We start from the raw sequence: 22,911 nt of genomic DNA, 5'->3' as shown, positions 1-22,911 counted from the left end.
ATTCAATTTTACATTGCTTTAATTTGTAGATTTAATTCTCCTACTCTCATTTAGTGTTCTTGTTACCTTAGTTATTTTGGATCCCGGATTTGGATCTTGTTACATTGATTTCTATTAATGCATTGAGGAATTTCATGTTCATTGTTGTTAATTGCTTGCTTGTTGTTAGTTGTTTGTAGTAGTTAACCTTGATTTGAATTTTCTTCTCAATTTCACATTGTCTTTCACTTTTGTTCACCAAGTGTTTGAAGAAATGCCAACCATAGTCATGGAGTAGATTTTTTACTCTTGGCTTGGGGGTTGGGCAATTGGAGACACTCTAATTGTCAATGTCCTTTGTTGATTTCCTTAGGATTTGACTAGGACTTGTGGACTCAAATTGATTATCCCCACTTGACTTTTCTTCATAGTTAGAGGTTAACTAAGTGGAGAACTAGTCAATTCTTATCACAATTGATGGATATTATAAGGATAGGACTTCCAATTCTCACCCCTAGCCAAGGATTTTACATTGATTGATTGTTATCCACCTTTATTAGTTCATTTTCTTGGTTCTCTTATTCCAATTGTTAATTACTCATTGATTCAATTTATGTTTATTTACTTTTCTTGTATGCAACTTCAAAATACCAAGAGAACTCCTAACTAATGATGTGCATCTTAGGGCAACTCCTAGGGAGATCGACTCAGGATTCTACTCCCGGTTATTGATTTTGAATTGTGGTGACACGTTTTCTAAATTTGGTACGGGATAGCTTGTTGGTTTAGACTATACTCACGACGGAATTTTATTGATAAATTATATACCGACAAAATATCATGAATAAAATATTGGTGCCATTGCCGGGGAGTTGCATATGTGTGCCATGTTATTGGTTAGTGTAAATATGTTGATATGTGAATATTTGCATCTTTCTTGATTGTTTGCTAGTTTAATTGTTACTTACTTTTCGTTTAGTGCATATTGTTATCATGAGCTCCATATCTACTTCATTGAATGACGCGTTCATTACCGGATCCGAGCCTAGCTCCTTTTGATCCGGAAATTGAGATAACTATCTCACACCTTAGGCAAGCTCGGAGACGGTTAGCCTTTGGAGGTGGTGAAAGGTTTCCTACTAATTCACCAACCATATCCGAGGTTGAATCTGAAGCGTCATTTGAGGAAGGAACTATCTACTCTTCCATTGATACTACTAATTCCTCTTCCATTAACTTAGGTACCGATACTATGGCCGCTCCAAGGAGAGTCACTCTTAAGGAAGCCGGTGCTCTGGATTTTGTTCTTCAACCGCTTCAAGTGCATCATCCGGATTTAAATGCTAATTTTGAGCTGAAAACCACCTTGATTAATCTTCTACCCAAGTTCCATAGGCTTCCCACTCAAGATCCTATTAGACACCTTAGAGACTTTCAAGGTATATGTTCAACAACTAGGCGGGAGGGTTCTAATGAGGTAGCTATTTGGTTGTTTGCCTCCCATTCTCTCTTGAGGGAAGAGCTAAGGAGTGGTTCTACACTTTGCCCGATGAGATTGTTGATGATTGGGATTTGCTTGAAGGGAGTTCTTAGACAAGTTCTTTCCTTCGGAAGTGACGGATAGGTTGAGGAAAGAAATTTAATGCATAGTCCAAGGTGAATTGGAAACTCTCTATGAGTATTGGAAATGTTTTCAGAAGCTTCTTAACTCATGCCTTCATCACATGATTGACACTCTAGTGTTGATTAGCTACTTTTGCCAAGGAATGAAATCTCAAGATAAGATCCTTTTGGATGCTTCAAGTAATGGTTCCTTGACAAAGTATAGAACGGCGGAGGAAGCATGGCAACTTATCACCAATTTGGCCGAATCCACCAAACATGCTAGACAAAGGAATAATCATCCAAGAGCAATAAATGAAGTTTCCTCTAGTAGTGAGACGGCCGCCCTTACCAAGACCTTGGGAAAGATAACCAATATTCTCAAGCAACTCCAACTCAGTCAACAACAATCTCCACCTCCTCAACAACAACAATGTCAACAATTGGTCCCCCAATGAGTGTGCAGAATTTGCTCTTGTTACTCTCATTATACCGATGAGTGTCCAAGTCTTCTAGAGGATAATACTTTAGCGGATACCAACACCTATTACAACCGTCCAAACCAAGGGTATCATCAACAAGGAGGCAACTATAATCAAAGGGGTAACTACAATCAAGGTTGGCAAGACAACTCCAACCAAGGATGGAGGGACAACTACAACCAAGGAGGTAGAAACAATGGTGGGAACCAAAGGTGGAATAATAACCACCAACAAAACGGTACCAACAAAACCCTCCATACCCACAACAAAACCAAGGAAAAACATATCAAACCTACCAACCACCCCACCAAAGGTAAGCACCTCAACCCAACCAACCACAAGTCCCCCAAATCACCTATCCTTCTCCTTCTTCCAACCAAGATGAAACACTCCGTTCTATTCTTCAAGGACAAAAAGAGCTTCAAACCACACTTGCCTCTAGTCTTACTGGACTTACCTTTACCATCCAAGCTCTTTTAACCCGTATGGAACCGCCCTTTACCTTTACTACTCAACCTTCAAGATCTAGTGCACTACCTTCTCAACCTTTACCCATCCTCAAGGGTGGCATCAATGCCATCACATTGAGGTCTGGCACTAAATTGCAAGAAAGGAGTCTCGAGGAGCCAAGCCCAAGGGAAGTCACTCAAGACAAGGATGTGGTTGAGGTAGAAGAAGTCGAAGAGGAGGATGAGGTACAAGAGAGAGTTGAAGAAGAAGTTGCTCAAATTAGGGACGGAGTTTCTATGGATGGAAATATCTTGGAAGAGGCCACTCCAATCCCATTTCCTACATTGGCAAGGAAGACCAAGAAGCAAGTAGAGCTAGATCCTAAGTTGGTGGAGATATTCAAAAAGGTTAAGGTAACTATTCCCCTTTTTGATGCTATTCGCCAAGTCCCTAAATATGCGAAGTTTCTAAAAGATTTGTGTATAAACAAGGAAAAAATCCAAGATTTAGAAATTTTTCTATTGGAATGCTCAATTTCCGCTTTGATGGGTGCTATACCGGAGAAATGTGGTGATCCCGGTCCTTGTCTAGTCACTTGCACAATAGATGAAGTACATTTTGTTGATTGCATGTGTGATCTAGGTGCTTGTGTGAGCATTTTTCCTTTATCTGTTTATGAGATATTGAAGCTTCCACCATTGAAACGGTCGGCGGCCCAGTTTGCTTTAGCGGATCAAAGCATAATTTCTATGGTTGGCATTGCGGAGGATGTTTCAGTGAGCATAAAGGGGTTGGTCTTCCCGATTGATTTCCATATTCTTGAGATGCCCCCTAGTGACGTCGGAAGGACATCATCTATCTTGCTTGGAAAGCCATTTTTGAAGACCTCCCGATTTAAATTGGATACTTTTTTGGGTATCTATTCTTTTGAGATTGATGAAAGAGCTATGAGCTTTAGTCTTGATGAAGCCATGAGGCATCCATCGGAGGACCATTCTATTTTCCGGTGTGATTTGATTGATAATATTGTGGCTGAAGTCCACCATAATGGCTGTGATGAGAAGAGTATGATTCAAAGTCCAAGTGTAGGGAACTCCCATGAATGTGAAGAGGATACCTTGCACCTCCAATGTTACTGGATGATCAAGTGCTGAATCATGAACAAGGCTTAGATTTGAAACCATTTCCACCCCATCTAAAATATGCCTATCTTGAAGAAAACCAAAAGCTCCCGGTGATTATTGCAAAGGAGCTTACCTCCGAACAAGAGGAGAAAATGCTTCATATCTTGAGGAGAAACAAAAAGGCTATTGGGTGGAGCTTGGCGGACATAGTGGGCATAGGTCCTCAAGTTTCTGAACACTGCATTTTTCTCGAAGAAGGAGCCAAGCCTATTCGACAACTTAAAAGGAGTTTGAATCCCTGATAAACCCCATTTGTAGAGCTTATCGTATGCTTGATTTAGGAGATTTTATAACCTTTTACCCACATTTATGCAATGAAATAGCATGGTTTTGTATATTCTCCTTTAATTGTGCTTAAGAGTGAAAACATGCTTTTTAGGACTCAAAATAGCTAAATTTAATTCACCTTGATTCTAGTAGATGCCTTGATATATTTGCTAAGTGATTTCAGAGTTAGAAGGCAAAGATTGGATCAAGGGAATGAAGAAAGAAAGCATGAAAAGTTGGAGAACTTATGAAGAAATGAAAGAACCGGAAAGCTGTCAAGCCGACCTCTCCGCACTTAAACGACCATAACATGAGCTACAGAGGTCCAAATGATGCGGTTCTAGTTGGGTTGGAAAGCTAACATCCGGGGCTTCGAAACGATATAAGATTTGCCATAGTTGCATCGTGCATAGAGGCGCGCACGCGCACGGTACGTGGACGCGCCGATGGTGGCACATGACCCACTTAATGCAACACGTGGCCAGCAATTTTAGAAGCCTTGTGGGCTCAATCCAACTCATTTCTGATGCTATTTAAGCCAAGGATTGAAGAGGAATCAACATACTTTTAATCATTAGTCATAGTTTAGTTGTTAGAGTTAGTTTCTAGAGAGAGAAGCTCTCACTTCTCTCTAGAATTAGGATTAGGATTAGGTTTAGTTCTTAGATCTAGGTTTTAATCTTTGCTTTCTTCTACTTCTACCTTTCAATTCTTTGTTGTTACATTCATCTTCCTCTATTCTTTTGTTGTAATTTCCTTTATGTTGTTCTTGTGTTTTGATGTAGATCTACTTTTGTTTCCTCTATTCTCTTTCAATTCAATCAAGGTAATTCATAATAAATGTGTTTCTTTTAATTGTTGTTGTTAATTCCTTTCAATAATTGTTGTTAGATTTCATTCTTGTTGTCAATTTACTATGCTTTTCTTTTGTGCCTTCCAAGTGTTTGATGAAATGCTTGGTTGGATTTTAGAGTAGAATTTTATGTTCTTGGCTTGAAAAGGTAACTTAGGAACTCTTGAGTTACTAATGTCCAAGTAATTGATGATTGGGATCCATTGACTCTAGTTCTCACTAATTGAATTAGTGGAGAGTTAGGACTTATGGACTAGGATTGATATAGCTCATTTGACTTTCCTTTACTACTAGTTAGAGGATGATTTAATGAGATTAATCCTTGCCAATTCTCATATTGTGGTTAGTGATTAGGAGAGAGATCCTTGACCACCAACCCTGCCAAGACCTTTTTAGCCATTAGTTTACTTTCTTGCCATTTATCTTTCATGCTTCATATCAAAACCCCAAAATAACTCACAACCAATAACAAGACACTTTATTGTAAATCCTAGGGAGAACGACCCGAGGTTTAAATACTTCGGTTTATAGATTTTAGGGGTTTGTACTTGTGACAAACAAATTTTTGCATGAAAGGATTATTGTTGGTTTAGAGACTATACTTCAACGAGAATTCATTTGTGAATTCTAAACCGTCAAAAATTTGTTCATCAAAATGGCGCCGTTGCCGGGGATTTGCAATGGTGTTATGTTATTGGTTATTGTACATATGTGAATAGTGTAAATAGTTTGTCTTTTGCTTGTTTACTAGATTTTGTTAGTTTTATTTTGTTTTTCCATAATGAATTCTCACTTTGGCTATGAGTTTGGCTCTAATTGTGTTGTAGGGAATGTGAACTTCAATGCTAACATGTACCAAGGATGGAACACTCCAAGATGGGAGGAGCCTCAAGGAATTGATCACTCCTATTGGCATCAACCTCCGGACACTTATAGGTATAATTCTCATCCTAATGCATGTCAATTCAATGGTTATGGTGACTCCTTTTATGACAATCAACCACCACCATATGCCTATGAATCTTATCCTCAACATGATGCTCAACCATACTCACAAGCCCCTTTCTACCAAGTACCTTTATGTGACCCTTATCCATCATATGACCAATCACCCATACCATACTCTTATGACCATTATGAGCAAGAACCTTTAAAACCACCACAACTCTATCAAGATTACTACCATGAACCACCTCAACACTCACCATCTCCATACCCTTACCAAGAAAAACCACCTTCCTACTATGAATCCTCTCCCCAAAATGATGAATCCTCTTATCCACCCCAAGCCCCAATAGATGATTCTCTTACCTTGCTACTTCAAGGACAAGTGGATATGCAAAGGAACACCTTAGAGTTTGTGACTAACTTGACCAAGGTAGTGCATACTTTAGCCTACAAATGTTTAAACACTCAAGGCGCTTCCGTGGCCACATGTGAAGAATCCATTGAAGATCATAGCATGAAGGAGAGATTGGAAAACCCGGTGGAAAATAAGGGAGGCCACTTTGTGTTAGAGCAATTAGAGGAGCCTATGATCATTGGAGAAAAGGAAGAGGTGGTTGAAGATTTAGGAGATGTTGAAAGTCCAAGGGAATGTAGCATCATGGAGCACTCTTCCAAGAAGCTTGATATTGATGTTGAAGAGGGTGCGCAACCTCCAAGGCATATCATCATTGGAGACTTGGAAGAGGTTTATCAAGAGATGGATTCAATCATGGATGAATTTCTATCTACAATCGAATCCTCTCCCATTGGACATGAAGTCAAATTTATAAAAGAATGTGCACAACCTCCCATACCCTTGGTGAGCAACGAAAAAGAGAGTGAATTGAAAGAGGGCTACCAAGAGGAAAAAGTTGGCATGGTGTATATTGAAATTGAAGAATATGAAGAGGTTGATCAAGACATGGATTTACTCATCAATGAATTCATATCCAAAATTGAATCACCTCCCACTGGGCAAGAAACCGAAGTTCTTGAAGACAACACCAAGTCAAGTGATAAAAGGGAAAAGGTTGAAAGTGAAGAAATTTGTCAAGAGGTGGAAATACACAAAGAAGAGCACAAGGAAATCAACCTGTATTGACCAAGTGTGGGGAAGTCTCCCTTCCCGAGTCACTATCCAACACAATATTCAAGTGGGTAAAATTATTATCCATAAGCTTTACTTTCTCGCTTGAATATGGTTTGATTGACACGGATGGACAACTTAGAGCTCTTTGTGGAATTAAAAGCAAGAATGAGTTGTGTAGTGGTTGCAAGTTAGGAATTAGGCTCATTAAGGTCAAAGCTTCAAGGTATAGGAACGATGATTGGAAGAATGCCACTTTACAAGGGTCTCGACGGAAGGCTTGGTATGTTAAAGAGAATTCTATATGTCAACCACCCGGAAAGAAAGAGTATGAAGACCGAATCGAAGACGGGTGCGAAAACAAGATATGGGATCTCGGTTCGCTATGTGAAGACCAACTATGGGGACTCATATCTTGGGTAGAACTTTGCCCAAGCTTGATGAAGATGGTTGGAAATTCTGTCAACCAATTGAGAAGCAAAGATTCTTGGAGATTCGAGGATGAGTACAAGCACAAGCCACCATGACAAAGAGTCTCCCAACATGTCCAACTTAAGGACTTGAAATAAAAGTGCTAGGTGGGAGACACCCCACCATGGTAAACTCTTTCCATCCTCTTTTAGTTTTGTTTAATAAGTGATTTGATTTGCCATTGTAGGTAGATTTTCATTTCATATTGCTTTGTTAGTAAAGATTGGTTGTTAGTATGTTGTATTCATTAGTAGTAGATGAATAAATCCTAAAATCAAATTGCATTTTTTGTGAATTATTTGATATTTGATTGAATAAAGAAGAGTTTTGGACATTATAGGGAGCTCTTGGGCACTTTTTTTTTCTATTTTTTAGCAAAAAAAAAAAAAAAACGGCCATCGGCGCGCTAGCACGCTGTGCGCGCGCGCGCACATTGCACTTCCACAACTTCTGGTACAAAAACCAGAGAGTTGTGCGCGCGTTGTGCCAGCATTGTGCTGGGAGCACAAGCTCATCCATGCGTAAGCGCGCTGTGCGCGCGCGCGCAGATCGTCCCTGCTGCATCCACGCGTGAGCGCGCTGTGCGCGCGCGCGGATTTGCACCCTGCTTTTCTCCTTCCTCCTTTCTCCTTCTTTCCTCTTCTCTTCTTCTTTCTTTCTCATTTTTTTTCTTCTTCCTCTCTTGAAAGATTTTTTTTTCTTTTCTCTTTTAATATAAATAAAAAAAAGAAAAAGAAAAAAAATTTTAATAATAAAAAAAATATAATAATAAATAAATAAATAAATAAATAAATAAAATACTAAAAAAATTAAAAATATAAAAAAAAAATTTTTTTCTCTTCTTCCATTTTCTTTTGTCTATTACATTTGCATACTTTTATTCTTTGCATTTTAATTTTGTTTCTATAATTTGTTCTCATTTTATTTTCTAAATTTCTCATTTTAATAATGGTGTTGAATTCTCTCACTCAATTGTTGAGAATTTCTTGCATTTGTTTTGGTGCTTCATGACTTGTTACATTAATTGTAATATTTGTCAACACACAAGATTAGTGCTTTAGTCATTCCTAATTCATTACCCTTTGTTTTTTTCTTGTACCGCTTCATCATTGAGTTAGGATAGAATCAAATGCTTTCATTCATATCACTAATCTTGTTTGTGTCAATTCTTATTTGATCTTGATGCTCAATATACTCTCCATGCTTTAACTTTACTCTTGCATCAAGTATCAGTTGATATGCCTTTTGCTTATATTGATTTCTCACTCACATGTTGTAGCTACCATGTAGTAGAGAATCATACTCTTATTCGGCATTAGCCCCCGCCTATGTTCTATTTACTTTGATATCTTTATTGTAGGCTTAATTTTCTTTCTTTTTCTCTCCTTTTAGGCTGGCCACCAAGAAAGGAGGAAACGGAAAAGCTTTTAAATGGGGCAACGAACAAGTCATCCGCACAACCCTTTGAAGAAGCTCATCAATTATAGCAACCCATCCACCTTGCTCTTCTTTGCACGCACCGAGGACGGTGCAATCTTCAAGTGTGGGGAGGTCGTCGACCGATCTCCATGGGTAACAATTTTCTTCTTCAACACCAATTACATTTGCATGATAGGTTGCATTTTAGTTAGAATTTATACATATTTTTACTACTTCTTTCTTATTAGGACTACTTGGTTAAAGTGATGAATTCTCTTCTGAGAAACTATTTTAGGGCACCCTACCAATTAAAACAAATTTTTTGTTGAACTTGCCTGAAAGAATGTATTTTGGAACATGATTTTTGAGTTAAGAACACAAGCTTGTGAGATTTGAGCTTAATGGTGTGGTTACATCTTATAACCACTTATTTTCCTTCTTGCGTGTAATTGTTCTCTTTCTATGATTGTAATCTTTGATTTGTTTGAATTTATATGTCCCATTATTCCTTGTATTCATGCATTTATATGATTGAGGCCATCATTTCATTAGCTCACTTATCCAGATAGCCTTACCTTTTACTTTCCTTTGTTAGCCAACTTTGAGCCTACGCTTAACCCACTTATTCTTATTTTAGCACATTACAAGCCTTAAAGTGGAAAACAATGAATGTCCTTTATTTGGATCTTTGATTGGCTTAGGCTAGTGAGTGTGAGTGTCATCCAAGAGTGGGAAAACTTTGGGACATTGGTTGGGATAAAAGGGTGTTTGTGTTTTGTATTTTTATATTGGGGAATTGGTACATACTCATGTATTGATTAAATGTATAGACCTTATGCATTGATGTTCTTGTGTATAGTTTGAAAGAAAAAGAAAAATAAAAAGAAAAAGAAATAAAAGTGAAAAAGAAAAAAAGAAAAGAAAAGAAAAAAATGTATATAGAAAAAGAAAGAAAAAAAAAGAGCAATAAAGGGGACAAAATGCCCCAAAGTGAAGCTCAATAAGAATCAATGCATAAGTGTTGTGAAATGAAAAGAAAATGCATGAGTATGTGAAAAAGTGAGGAATGGGTAGTTAGATTAGTACTTAATTATGTAGGTCATTATATAGGTTAGGTGGGAAAGTTTAAGTTAATCAAAGATTCAAATCCTAAGTCCACTAGCCATATATGATCCTACCTTGACCCTAGCCCCATTACAACCTAAAGAAAAGACCTCATGATACATGTATGCATGCATTGAATAATTGTTGATTGTTAGAAGAAAAACAAATCTTGGAAAGCATGATTAGGGGAGAATTGAGAGAATCAACCCCAAACACCGAGCGACTAGAGTGCAAACACTTTCGGTGAGGGTTCGATGCTCAATTCCTTGATTCCCGGCTTTCATGAGCATTCTTCTCGCAAGTCTACTTGAACTTCATTTTGATATTCGAATTGGTAGGATTCATGAATCGTTATATGATCTTGGCCCTACTTGTGCATGTATGACTTGGAGGATTGATTTATTTTTAACCAAGTAAGTAAAACCATTTTGCATTTAGTTGCATCCATTTAGATAGTTGCATATAGTTTAGGTTGCATATAGTTTATTTACATTAAATAAATGTTGATACCCTTTGTTTCTCTCTTGGCTTAAGCATGAGGACATGCTTGGTTTAAGTGTGGGGAGGTTGATAAACCCCATTTGTAGGGCTTATCTTATGCTTGATTTAGGAGATTTTATAACCTTTTACCCACATTTATGCAATGAAATAGCATGGTTTTGTATATTCTCCTTTAATTGTGCTTAAGAGTGAAAACATGCTTTTTAGGACTCAAAATAGCTAAATTTAATTCACCTTAATTCTAGTAGAGGCATTGATATATTTGCTAAGTGATTTCAGAGTTAGAAGGCAAAGATTGGATCAAGGGAATGAAGAAAGAAAGCATGAAAAGTTGGAGAACTTATGAAGAAATGAAAGAACCGGAAAGCTGTCAAGCCGACCTCTTCGCACTTAAACGACCATAACTTGAGCTACAGAGGTCCAAATGATGCGGTTCCAGTTGGGTTGGAAAGCTAACATCCGGGGCTTCGAAACAATATAAGATTTTCCATAGTTGCATCGCGCATAGGGGCGCGCACGCACACGGTACGCGGACGCGCCGATGGTGGCACATGACCCACTTAATGCAACACGTGGCCAGCGATTTTAGAAGCCTTGTGGGCCCAATCCGACTCATTTCTGATGCTATTTAAGCCAAGGATTGAAGAGGAATCAACATACTTTTAATCATTAGTCATAGTTTAGTTGTTAGAGTTAGTTTCTAGAGAGAGAAGCTCTCACTTCTCTCTAGAATTAGGATTAGGATTAGGTTTAGTTCTTAGATCTAAGTTTTAATCTTTGCTTTCTTCTACTTCTACCTTTTAATTCTTTGTTGTTACATTCATCTTCCTCTATTCTTTTGTTGTAATTTCCTTTATGTTGTTCTTATGTTTTGATGTAGATCTACTTTTGTTTCCTCTATCTCTTTCAATTCAATCAAGGTAATTCATAATAAATGTGTTTCTTTTAATTGTTGTTGTTAATTCCTTTCAATAATTGTTGTTAGATTTCATTCTTGTTGTCAATTTACTATGCTTTTCTTTTGTGCCTTCCAAGTGTTTGATGAAATGCTTGGTTGGATTTTAGAGTAGAATTTTATGTTCTTGGCTTGGAAAGGTAACTTAGGAACTCTTGAGTTACTAATGTCCAAGTAATTGATGATTGGGATCCATTGACTCTAGTTCTCACTAATTGAATTAGTGGAGAGTTAGGATTTATGGACTAGGATTGATATAGCTCATTTGACTTTCCTTTACTACTAGTTAGAGGATGATTTAATGAGATTAATCCTTGCCAATTCTCATATTGTGGTTAGTGATTAGGAGAGAGATCCTTGACCACCAACCCTTGCCAAGACCTTTTTAGCCATTAGTTTACTTTCTTGCCATTTATCTTTCATGCTTTATATCAAAACCCCAAAATAACTCACAACCAATAACAAGACACTTTATTGTAAATCCTAGGGAGAACGACCCGAGGTTTAAATACTTCGGTTTATAGATTTTAGGGGTTTGTACTTGTGACAAACAAATTTTTGCATGAAAGGATTATTGTTGGTTTAGAGACTATACTTCAACGAGAATTCATTTGTGAATTCTAAACCGTCAAAAATTTGTTCATCAATCCCACTATTCTAGAGATTGTGAAGAAGGAGGTCACCCGGTTGCTTGAAGCAGACATTATCTATCTAATTTCGGATGCTGAATGGGTAAGCCTCGTGCAAGTGGTTCCAAAGAGGTCCAGTGTTACCACAATCAAGAATAAGAGTGGGGAGCTTGTAGCCGCAAGGGTGCAAAACTCATGGAGGGTTTGTATCGATTATAAGTGGTTTAACTTGGCCATTAGGAAGGATCACTATCCACTCCCATTCATCGATCAAATGCTTGATCGTTTGTCTGGTAAATCTCATTATTATTTCTAAGATGGTTATTCTGATTACTTTCAAATCCACATTGCTCTGGAAGATCAAGAAAAAACTTCTTTCACATGCCCCTTTGGAACTTATGCATATAAGAGAATGCCTTTTGGCTTGTGCAATGCCTACGCTACGTTCCAAAGGTGTATGATGAGTATATTTACGGATCTTCTTAAGCATTGTATGGAGGTGTTCATGGATGATTTTAGTGTTTATGGAGACTCCTTTGACCTTTGCTTGGACAATCTTGCAAAAGTATTAGAGAGATGTACTAAATCAAACCTTGTGCTCAATTTTGAGAAATGTCATTTTATGGTGAGACAAGGTATTGTTTTAGGACACATCGTCTCTAATAATGGTATTTCCGTTGATCTGGCAAAGGTCGATGTTATTTCTAGTTTACCTTACTCCTTTTATGTGAGGATAATCCGTGCTTTTCTTGGTCACATAGGTTTCTATCGGTGTTTCATCAAGGACTTTAGTAAGGTTGCACTACCTCTCTCCTGGTTGTTGCAAAAGGATGTAGAATTTGATCTGAGTGAAGATTGCGTGGAGGCATTTGACAAGATGAAGATTGCTTTGACACAAGCTCCCATTGTGAGAGAGCCTGACTGGAGTAGGCCATTTGAGATCATGTGTGACGCATCTAACTATGCGGTGGGAGCGGCGCTAGTTCAGCGTGAAGGTAAAAATCCTTATGTCATTTTTTATGCTTCTGAAACTTTGGATGGAGCCCAGTCCAATTATACTACCACTGATAAGGAATTGTTAGCAATTGTTTTTGCCTTGGATAAATCCCAGGCCTATCTACTTGGTTCCAAGGTGGTAGTATATTCGGACCATGCGGCGTTGAAATATTTGTTGGCCAAGAAAGAGTCAAAACAAAGGTTGATCCGATGGGTGTTGCTTTTACAATAATTTGATCTAGAAATCAAATATAGGAGTGGTTTTCAAAATCTAGTGGCGGACAACTTGAGTCACCTTGAACATACAAAGGGCGACCCCGCTCCTATCAATGATGCGTTTCCCCTTGAGAGCTTGCAAGCAATATCCGAGGTGATCCCTTGGTATGCACCTATTGCAAATTACTTGGTTGCTCGCACCTTTTCTCCCAATTTCTCTACACATCAAAAGGATAAGTGGTGTACGAAATTGTGATCTCAATGGCGCCAACAACTTGGTACGCACAATTGTAATCTCAACTCTTTTTCACAACTTCGCACAACTAACCAGCAAGTGCATCGGGTCGTCCAAGTAATAAACCTTACGTGAGTAAAGGTCGATCCCACGAAGATTGTCAGCTTGAAGCAAGCTATGGTCATCTTGTAAATCTCAGTCAGGCAGATTCAAATGGTTATAGAGTTTTGATAATTAAAAGATAAATAAGCATAAAATAAAGATAGAGATACTTATGTAATTCATTGGTGGGAATTTCAGATAAGCGTACGGAGATACGTTGTTCCTTCTGAATCTCTGCTTTCCTATTGCCTTCATCCAATCCTTCATACTCCTTTCTATGGCAAGCTGTATGTTGGGTGTCACTGTTGTCAATGGCTACTTTCCGTCCTCTCAGTGAAAATGGTCCTCTACGGTTTCTGTATGGCTAATCAACTATCGGATTTCTTGTCTCGGATGAAAAATACCATGCACAGATATCGTATGGCTAATCAGCTGTTGGTTCTCAATCGTGTAGGAATAGGATTTACTATCCTTTTGCGTCTGTTACTATGCCCTACAGTCCCGAGTTTGAAGCTCGTCACAGTCATCCCATCCCAGATCCTACTCGAAATACCACAGACAAGGTTTAGACTTTCCGGATCTCAAGAATGCTGCCAATAGATTCTAGCCTATACCACGAAGATTCTAATCTTGGATTCAGATGCCCCATTGTCAGAGGAGAGTCGATGTGAATCGTTGATTAGAAACCTAAGAGATATACATTCAAGCTTGTTTTCATGTAGAACGGAAGTGGTTGTCAATCACGCGTTCATAAGTGAGAATGGTGATGAGTGTCACATAATCATCACATTCATCATGTTCTTGTGTGCGAATGAATATCTTAGAATAAGAATAAGCATGAATTGAATAGAAGAACAATAGTACTTTGCATTAATACTCGAGGAACAGCAAAGCTCCACACCTTAATCTATGGTGTGTAGAAACTCCGCCGTTGAAAATACATCAGTGATAATGGTGTTCATTGGCTTCGGCCACAGAGAGGGAACCAGAATGATCAAGACGTTGGTCTAAGGACTAAACGTCCAAAGATGAAAATACAATAGTAAAAGGTCTTATTTATACTAGACTAGTTACTAGGGTTTACAGAAATAAGTAAATGATGCAGAAATCCACTTCCGGGCCCACTTGGTGTGTGCTTGGGCTGAACATTGAAGCTTTCATGTGTAGAGACTTTTCTTCGAGTTAAACACCAGTTTACAGCCTGTTTTGGGCGTTTAACTCTAGCTTGTAACCTGTTTCTGGCATTTAACGCCAGAATAGGGCAGGAAGTTGGCGTTTGAACGCCAGTTTGCATCGTCAAAACTCGGGCAAAGTATGAACTATTATATATTTCTGGAAAGCCCTGGATGTCTACTTTCCAACGCAATTAAGAGCGCGCCATTTCGGTATCTGTAGCTCCAAAAAATCAATTTCGAGTGCAGAGAGGTCAGAATCCAACAGCATCAGCAGTCCTTCTTCAGCCTCTGAATCATATTTTTGCTCAAGTCCCTCAATTTCAGCCAGAAAATACTTGAAATAACAGAAAAACACGCAAACTCATAGTAAAGTCTAGAAATGTGAATTTTGCTTAAAAACTAATAAAAATATACTAAAAAGTAGCTAGATCCTACTAAAAACTATCTAAAAATAATGCCAAAAAGCGTATAAATTATCCGCTCATCACAAAACCAAACTTAAATTATTGCTTGTCCCCAAGCAACTGAAAATCAAATAGGATAAAAAGAAGAGAATATACAATGAATCTCACAATATCAATGAAACTTAGTCCCAATTAGATGAGCGGGGCTAGTAGCTTTTTGCTTTTGAACAGTTTTGGCATCTATAGGAACTCAGAATTTTGGATAGTGTTATTGATTCTCCTAGTTCAGTATGTTGATTCTTGAACACAGCTACTTTATGAGTCTTGGCCGTGGCCCTAAGCACTTTGTTTTCCAGTATTACCACCGGATACATAAATGCCACAGACACATAACTGGGTGAACCTTTTCAGATTGTGACTCAGCTTTGCTAAAAGTCCCCAATTAGAGGTGTCCAGAGTTCTTAAGCACACTCTTTTTGCTTTAGATCATGACTTTAACCACTCAGCTTTTCACTTGGACCTTCATGACACAAGCACATGGTTAGGGACAACTTCATTTAGCCGCTTAGGCCTGGATTTTATTTCCATGGGCCCTCCTATCCATTAATGCTCAAAACCTTGGATACTCTTTACCTTTGCCTTTTGGTTTAAAGGGCTATTGGTTTTTTCTGCTTGCTTTTTTTTCTTTTTCGCCTTTTTTTTCGCTACTTCTTTTTTTTTCACTGCTTTTTCTTGCTTCAAGAATCAATTTCATAATTTTTCAGATTATCAATAGCATTTCTCTTTGTTCATCATTCTTTCAAGAGCCAACAATTTTAACATTCATAAACTTCACTATCAAAAATATGCCATGTTCAAGCATTCATTTAGAAAACAAAAAGTATTGCCACCACATCAAAATAATTAAACTAATTTCAATATAAAATTTGAAATCCAAGTACTTCTTGTTCTTTTGTAATTAGGCACATTTTTCATTTAAGAGAGGTGAAGGATTCATAGAATTATTCGTAGCTTTAAGACATAGACACTAGACACTAATGATCATGTAGTGAAGACACAAACATAAACAAAAACATCAAGCATAAAATTTGGAAAACAGAAAAATTAGAACAAGGAGATTAAAGAACGGGTCCACCTTAACGATGGCGGCTAGTTCTTCTTTGAAGATCCTATGGAGTTCTTGAGCTCCTCAATGTCTCTTCCTTGCCTTTGTTGCTCCATCCTTAGTTCTTTTGTTGTTCCTATCCTTAGTTGCTCCCAATAGTTATGTGGAGAAAAATGTATCCCTTGAGGCATCTCAGGGATTTCTTGATGAGGAAGTTCCTCATGCTCTTTGTTGAGGTCCATGAGTGGGCTCTCTTGTTTGCTCCATCCTCTTTTTGGTGATGGGCTTGTTCTCTTTAATAAGGATGTCTTCTTCTATGACAATTCCAGCTGAATTGCATAAGGATCATCTTTTTCTTGGCCACAACTTCATAGAAGTGGTCTTGATGGACCTTTGAGATGAATCTCTCCATCTCCCATGACTCGAAGGTGGACGCTTTTGCCTTCTCTTTCCTCTTTCTAGAGGTTTCTCCGACCTTAGGTGCCATAAATGGTTATGGAAAAACAAAAAAAAGCAGCGCTTTTACCACACCAAATTTAAAAGGTTTGCTTGTCCTCGAGCAAAAGTAGAGAGAAAGAAGGGGAAGAAAAAGAAAATGGAAGAGATGGAGGGAGATAGAGGTTCAGCCAAGGGGGTAGAAGAGTGTTTATGATGTGTGAAAATGAAGGAGTGAAGAGGGGTATTTATAGGAAAAGAGATATGGAGGTGATTAGTGAAGAGAATAGGGAAGATGATAGGATTTGAAATGTGAGTGGTGTTTTGGGTAGAGTGTTTATAGAGATGTGTGAGGGAGAGAGAGAGAGGTGGGGTAGATGGGAATCTTGTGGGGTCCACAAATCCTGAAGGGTTAAGGATTTCTCATCCCTGCTCCAATTAGGCGTGTAAACGCCCTTAGTGTGCAATCCTGGAGTTTAGCGCCAGACTGCTGCTTGTTTCTGGCATTAAACGCCAGCTTTTATTCATTTTCTGGAGTTAAACGCCAAGCTACAACCTGTTTCTGGTGTTTATCGCCAGCTTGTTACTTCTTTCTGGCGTTTAACGCCAGTCTGGTACTTTTTTCTGGCGTTTAACACCCAGAATGGTGCCAGACTGGGCATTAAACGCCCATTCTGCTACCCTTACTGGCGTTTAAACGCCAGTAAGTTTCTCCTCCAGGGTGTGCTATTTTTAATGCTGTTTTTTATTTTTCTTAAAATTTTCTTGCAGTTGTGTTTGTGACTCCACATGATCATCAACCTAAAAAAAGAGAATAACATAGATAAATAAAATTGGGTTGCCTCCCAATAAACGCTTCTTTGATGTCAATAGCTTGACAATGAGCTCTTAGGGAGCTTTACAGATGTTCAGAGAATTGTTGGGGCCTCCTAACACCAAACTTAGAGTTTGAATGTGGGGGTTCAACACCAAACTTAGAGTTTGGTTGTGGCCTCCCAACACCAAACTTAGAGTTTGACTGTGGGGGCTTTGTTTGACTCTGCATTGAGAGAAGCTTTTCTTGCTTTCTCTCCATGGTTACAGAGGGAGATCCTTGAGTTTTAAACACAAGGTAGTCCTCATTCAATTGAAGGATCAACTCTCCTCTGTTCACATCAATCACATCTTTTGCTGTAGCTAGGAAGGGTCTTCCAAGTATGATGGATTCATCCTCGTCCTTCCCAGTGTCTAGGATTATGAAATCAACAGGGATGTAAAGGCCTTTGACCTTTACTAGCATATCCTCTACCTGTCCATAAGCCTTTTTCATGGATTTGTCTACCATCTCTAATGAGAATTTGGCAGCCTGTACCTCAAAGATTCCCAATTTCTCCATTACAGAGAGTGACATTAAGTTTATGCCAGACCCCAGGTCACATAGAGCCTTCTCAAAGGTCATGGTGCCTATGGTACAGGGAATTAGGAATTTACCAGGATCCTATTTCTTTTGAGGTAATGTCTGCCTAACCAAGTCATTCAGTTCATTGGTGAGCAAGGGGGGTCATCCACCCAAGTCTCATTACCAAATAACTTGGCATTCAGCTTCATGATTGCTCCAAGGTACTTAGCAACCTGCTCTTCAGTAATATCTTCATCCTCTTTTGAGGAAGAATATTCATCAGAGCTCATAAATGGCAACAATAAGTTTAATGGAATCTCTATGGTCTCTAGATGAGCTTCAGATTCCTCAGGTTCCTCAAATGGGAACTCCTTTTTGTCTAGAGGACGTCCCATGAGGTCTTCCTCACTGGGATTCATGTCCTCCTCCTCCTCTTTAGGTTCGGCCACACCAAGTAAGGTTATGGCCTTGCACTCTCTTTTTGGATTCTCTTCTGTATTGCTTGGGAGAGTACTAGGAGGAGTTTCAATGACTCTTTTACTCAACTGGCCCACTTGTGCCTCCAAATTTCTAATGGAGGACCTTGTTTCATTCATGAAACTTAGAGTGACCTTAGATAGATCAGAGACTATGTTTGCTAAGCTAGTGAAGCTCTGCTCAGAATTCTCTGTCTGTTGTTGAGAGGATAATGGAAAAGGCTTGCTATTGCTAAACCTGTTTCTTCCACCATTATTAAAGCCTTGTTGAGGCTTTTGTTGATCCTTCCATGGGAAATTTGGATGATTTCTCCATGAGGGATTATAGGTGTTTCCATAGGTGTCACCCATGTAATTCACCTCTACCATTGCAGGGTTCTCAAGATCATAAGCTTCTTCTTTAGAAGATGCTTCTTTAGTACTGTTGGATGCATTTTGCAATCCATTTAGACTCTAAGATATCATATTGACTTGCTGAGTCAACATTTTGTTCTAAGCCAATATGGCATTCAGAGCATCAATTTCAAGAACTCCCTTCCTCTGAGGCGTCCCATTACTCACAGGATTCCTTTCAGAGGTGTACATGAACTGGTTATTTGTAACCATTTCAATGAGTTCCTGAGCTTCTGCAGACGTTTTCTTCAGGTGAATAGATCCACCTGCAGAATGGTCCAATGACATCTTAGACAATTCAGACAGACCATTATAGAATATATCCAGGATGGTCCATTCTGAGAGCATGTCAGACAAAAACTTTTTGGTCAGTTGCTTGTATCTTTCCCAAGCTTCATAGAGGGATTCACCTTCTTTCTGCCTGAAGTTTTGAACATCCACTCTAAGCTTGCTCAGCTTTTGAGGAGGAAAGAATTTGGCTAAGAAAGCCGTGACCAGCTTATCCCAAGAGTTCAGGCTATCTCTAGGTTGAGAGTCCAACCATGTTCTTGCTCTGTCTCTTACAACAAAAGGGAAAAGCATAAGCTTATAGACCTCGGGATCAACTCCATTGGTCTTAACAGTATCACAGATCTGCAAGAATTCAGTTAAGAACTGAAAAGGATCTTCTAAAGGAAGTCCATGAAACTTGTAATTATGTTGCATCAGAGAAACTAATTGAGGCTTTAGCTCAAATTTGTTTGCTCCAATGGCAGGGATTGAGATGCTTCTTCCATGGAAGTTGGAATTTGGTGCAGTAAAGTCACCAAGCATCTTCCTTGCATTATTGTTGGGTTCGGCAATGTCTCATTCTTTTTCGAGATTCTCTATAAGGTTTTCTCTGGATTGTTGTACTTTAGCTTCTCTTAGCTTCTTCTTCAGAGTCCTTTTAGGTTCAGGATCTGCTTCAATAAGAATATCCTTCTCTTTGCTCCTGCTCATATGAAAAAGAAAAGAACAGAAAATAATAGGGATCCTCTTTACCCAGATATAGAGGTTCCTTTATGTGAGTAGAAGAGAAGAAGAATAGAAGAAGGAGAAGAGAAAAATTCGAACACAGAGAGGAAGAGAGGATTCGAATTTTAAGATGAAGAGAAGTGTTAGTAAATGAATAAATAAATAGAAAGAGATGAGAGAGAGGAGAATATTCGAATTTTAATTAAGAGAGAAGAAAAATATTTTAGTTTTTATTTTAATTATTAGTTAAAATTTGAAAATTAGGAAAAGGAATAAAATTAAAATTAAAATTTGAAATAATTAGTTAAATAAAAAGATTTTTGAAAAAGAGGAAGGTGATTTTCAAAAATTTGAGAGAGAAAAATAGTTAGGTGGTTTTGAAAAAGATAAGAAATAGTAAAACAAACAAAAAGTCAATTAGTTAATTGAAAAAGATTAGAAAATCAATTTTGAAAAGATAAGAAGTTAGTAAAGATTTTGAAATTGATTTTGAAAAAGAGATTATTTGAAAAAGATATGTTTGAAAATATATGATTGAAAAGATATGATTAAAAAGATATGATTGGAATTTATTTTGAAAAAGATTTGAAAAAGAAATTTAGAAAGATTTGATTTTGAAAATTAAAGTTAATGACTTGACTAACAAGAAACTAAAAGATATGATTCTAGAATTTAAAGGTTAAACCTTTCTTAACAAGAAAGTAACAAACTTGAAATTTTTGAATCAATCACATTAATTGTTAGTAAAGTTTTTGAAAATTTGAAATGAAATTAAGAAAAAGATTTTGAAAAACAATTTTTTAAAATTTTTGAAAAACAAGAAAGCAAAATGAAAAAGATTTGAATTTTGAAAAATATTTGAAAAGATAGGATTTTTAAAATTGAAATCTTGACTTGACTAACAAGAAACAACTTATTTTAAAAAAATTTGACTAAGTCAACCCAAAGATTTCGAAATTTATGAGTGAAATAAGGAAAAGATATTTTTTATTTTTGAATTTTAATGTGGAAAGAGAAAAACAACAAAATGACTCAAGACATAAAAATTTTGGATCAAAACAAATGATGCATGCAAAAACACTATGAATGTCAAGATGAACACCAAGAATACTTTGAAGATCATGATGAACACCAAGAACTTATTTTTGAAAAATTTTCAAGAAAAGAAAACATGCAAGACACCAAACTTAGAACTTTTTAATGTTTAGACTCTAAGAATTCAAAAATGCATATGTAAAACAACAAAAGACACAAAACAAGAAAATATGAAGATCAAACAAGAAGACTTATCAAGAACAACTTGAAGATCATGAAGAATGCAATGCATGAATTTTTTGAAAAATGCACAAATTTTAAAAACATGCAATTGACACCAAACTTAAAAATTGACACTAGACTAAAACAAGAAACACAAAATATTTTTTTGTTTTATGATTTTATAATTTTTTTGTATTTTTTTCGAAAATTATTTTGAAAAGAACGAAAAAGAAGAAAAAATTTTGAAATATTTTTGAAAACTTTTTGAAAATAAAATAAAGGTTGAAAAAAAGAAGAAAATTACATAATCTAAGCAACAAGATGAACCGTCAGTTGTCCGAACTCGAACAAACCCCGGCAATGGCGCCAAAAACTTGGTGCACGAAATTGTGATCTCAATGGCGCCAACAACTTGGTATGCACAATTGTAATCTCAACTCTTTTTCGCAACTTCGCACAACTAAGCAGCAAGTGCAATGGGTCGTCCAAGTAATAAACCTTACGTGAGTAAGGGTCGATCCTACGGAGATTGTCGGCTTGAAGCAAGCTATGGTCATCTTGTAAATCTCAGTCAGGTGGATTCAAATGGTTAGAGAGTTTTGATAATTAAAAGATAAATAAGCATAAAATAAAGATAGAGATACTTATGTAATTCATTGGTGGGAATTTCAGATAAGCGTATGGAGATGCGTTGTTCCTTCTGAATATCTGCTTTCCTATTGCCTTCATCCAATCCTATATACTCCTTTCTATGGCAAGTTGTATGTTGGGTGTCACCATTGTCAATGGCTACTTTCTGTCCTCTCAGTGAAAATGGTCCTCTACGGTTTCTGTACGGCTAATCAACTGTCAGATTTCTCGTCTCGGATGAAAAATACCATGCATAGATATCGTATGGCTAATCAGCTGTTGGTTCTCGATCCTGTAGGAATAGGATTTACTATCCTTTTGCTTCTGTCACTACGCCCTACAGTCCCGAGTTTGAAGCTCGTCACAGTCATCCCATCCCAGATCCAACACGGAATACCACAGACAAGGTTTAGACTTTCTGGATCTCAAGAATGCTGCCAATGGATTCTAGCCTATAACACGAAGATTCTAATCTCGAATTCAGGTGCCCCATTGTCAGAGGGGAGTCGATGTGAATCGTTGATTAGAAACCCAAGAGATATACATTCAAGCTTGTTTCCATGTAGAACGGAAGTGGTTGTCAATCACGCGTTCATAAGTGAGAATAGTGATGAGTGTCACAAAATCATCACATTCATCATGTTCTTGTGTGTGAAAGAATATCTTAGAATAAGAATAAGCATGAATTGAATAGAAGAACAATAGTACTTTGCATTAATACTCGAGGAATAGCAGAGCTCCACACTTTAATCTATGGTGTGTAGAAACTCCACCGATGAAAATACATCTGTGATAATGGTGTTCATTGGCTTCGGCCCCAAAGAAGGAACTAGAATGACCAAGACGTGGGTCTAAGGACTAAACGTCCAAAGATGAAAATACAATAGTAAAAGGTCCTATTTATTCTAAACTAGTTACTAGGGTTTACAGAAATAAGTAAATGATGCAGAAATCCACTTCCAGTCCAACTTGGTGTGTGCTTGGGCTGAGTATTGAAGCTTTCATGTGTAGAGACTTCTCTTGGATTTAAACGCCAATTTGGAGCCTGTTTTGGACGTTTAACTCTAGCTTGTAACCTGTTTCTGGCGTTTAACGCCAGAATAGGGCAGGAAGTTGGCATTTGAATGCCAGTTTGCGTCGTCA

The 22,911-nt window shown here is 37.7% G+C and overlaps 1 protein-coding gene across 1 annotated transcript; it reads left to right on the top strand.

The window, feature by feature from the left end:
• Window positions 1-2,548: 2,548 nt before the first annotated feature.
• Window positions 2,549-3,667, top strand: LOC130934043 (uncharacterized). Its single transcript, XM_057863634.1, has one exon. The coding sequence runs from the start codon at window positions 2,549-2,551 to the stop codon at window positions 3,665-3,667; it is 1,119 nt and encodes a 372-aa protein (XP_057719617.1).
• Window positions 3,668-22,911: the final 19,244 nt, after the last annotated feature.

This window comes from Arachis stenosperma, chromosome 6 (assembly GCF_014773155.1).
Source record: "Arachis stenosperma cultivar V10309 chromosome 6, arast.V10309.gnm1.PFL2, whole genome shotgun sequence".
In the NCBI taxonomy this organism is placed as follows: Eukaryota; Viridiplantae; Streptophyta; class Magnoliopsida; order Fabales; family Fabaceae; genus Arachis; species Arachis stenosperma.
This window is presented reverse-complemented; position numbering and strand designations above follow the sequence as displayed.

Bases quoted from the DNA above. Each gene is read 5' to 3' on its own strand.
- LOC130934043 (XM_057863634.1), top strand. From the start codon at position 2,549: ATGGAACCGCCCTTTACCTTTACTACTCAACCTTCAAGATCTAGTGCA.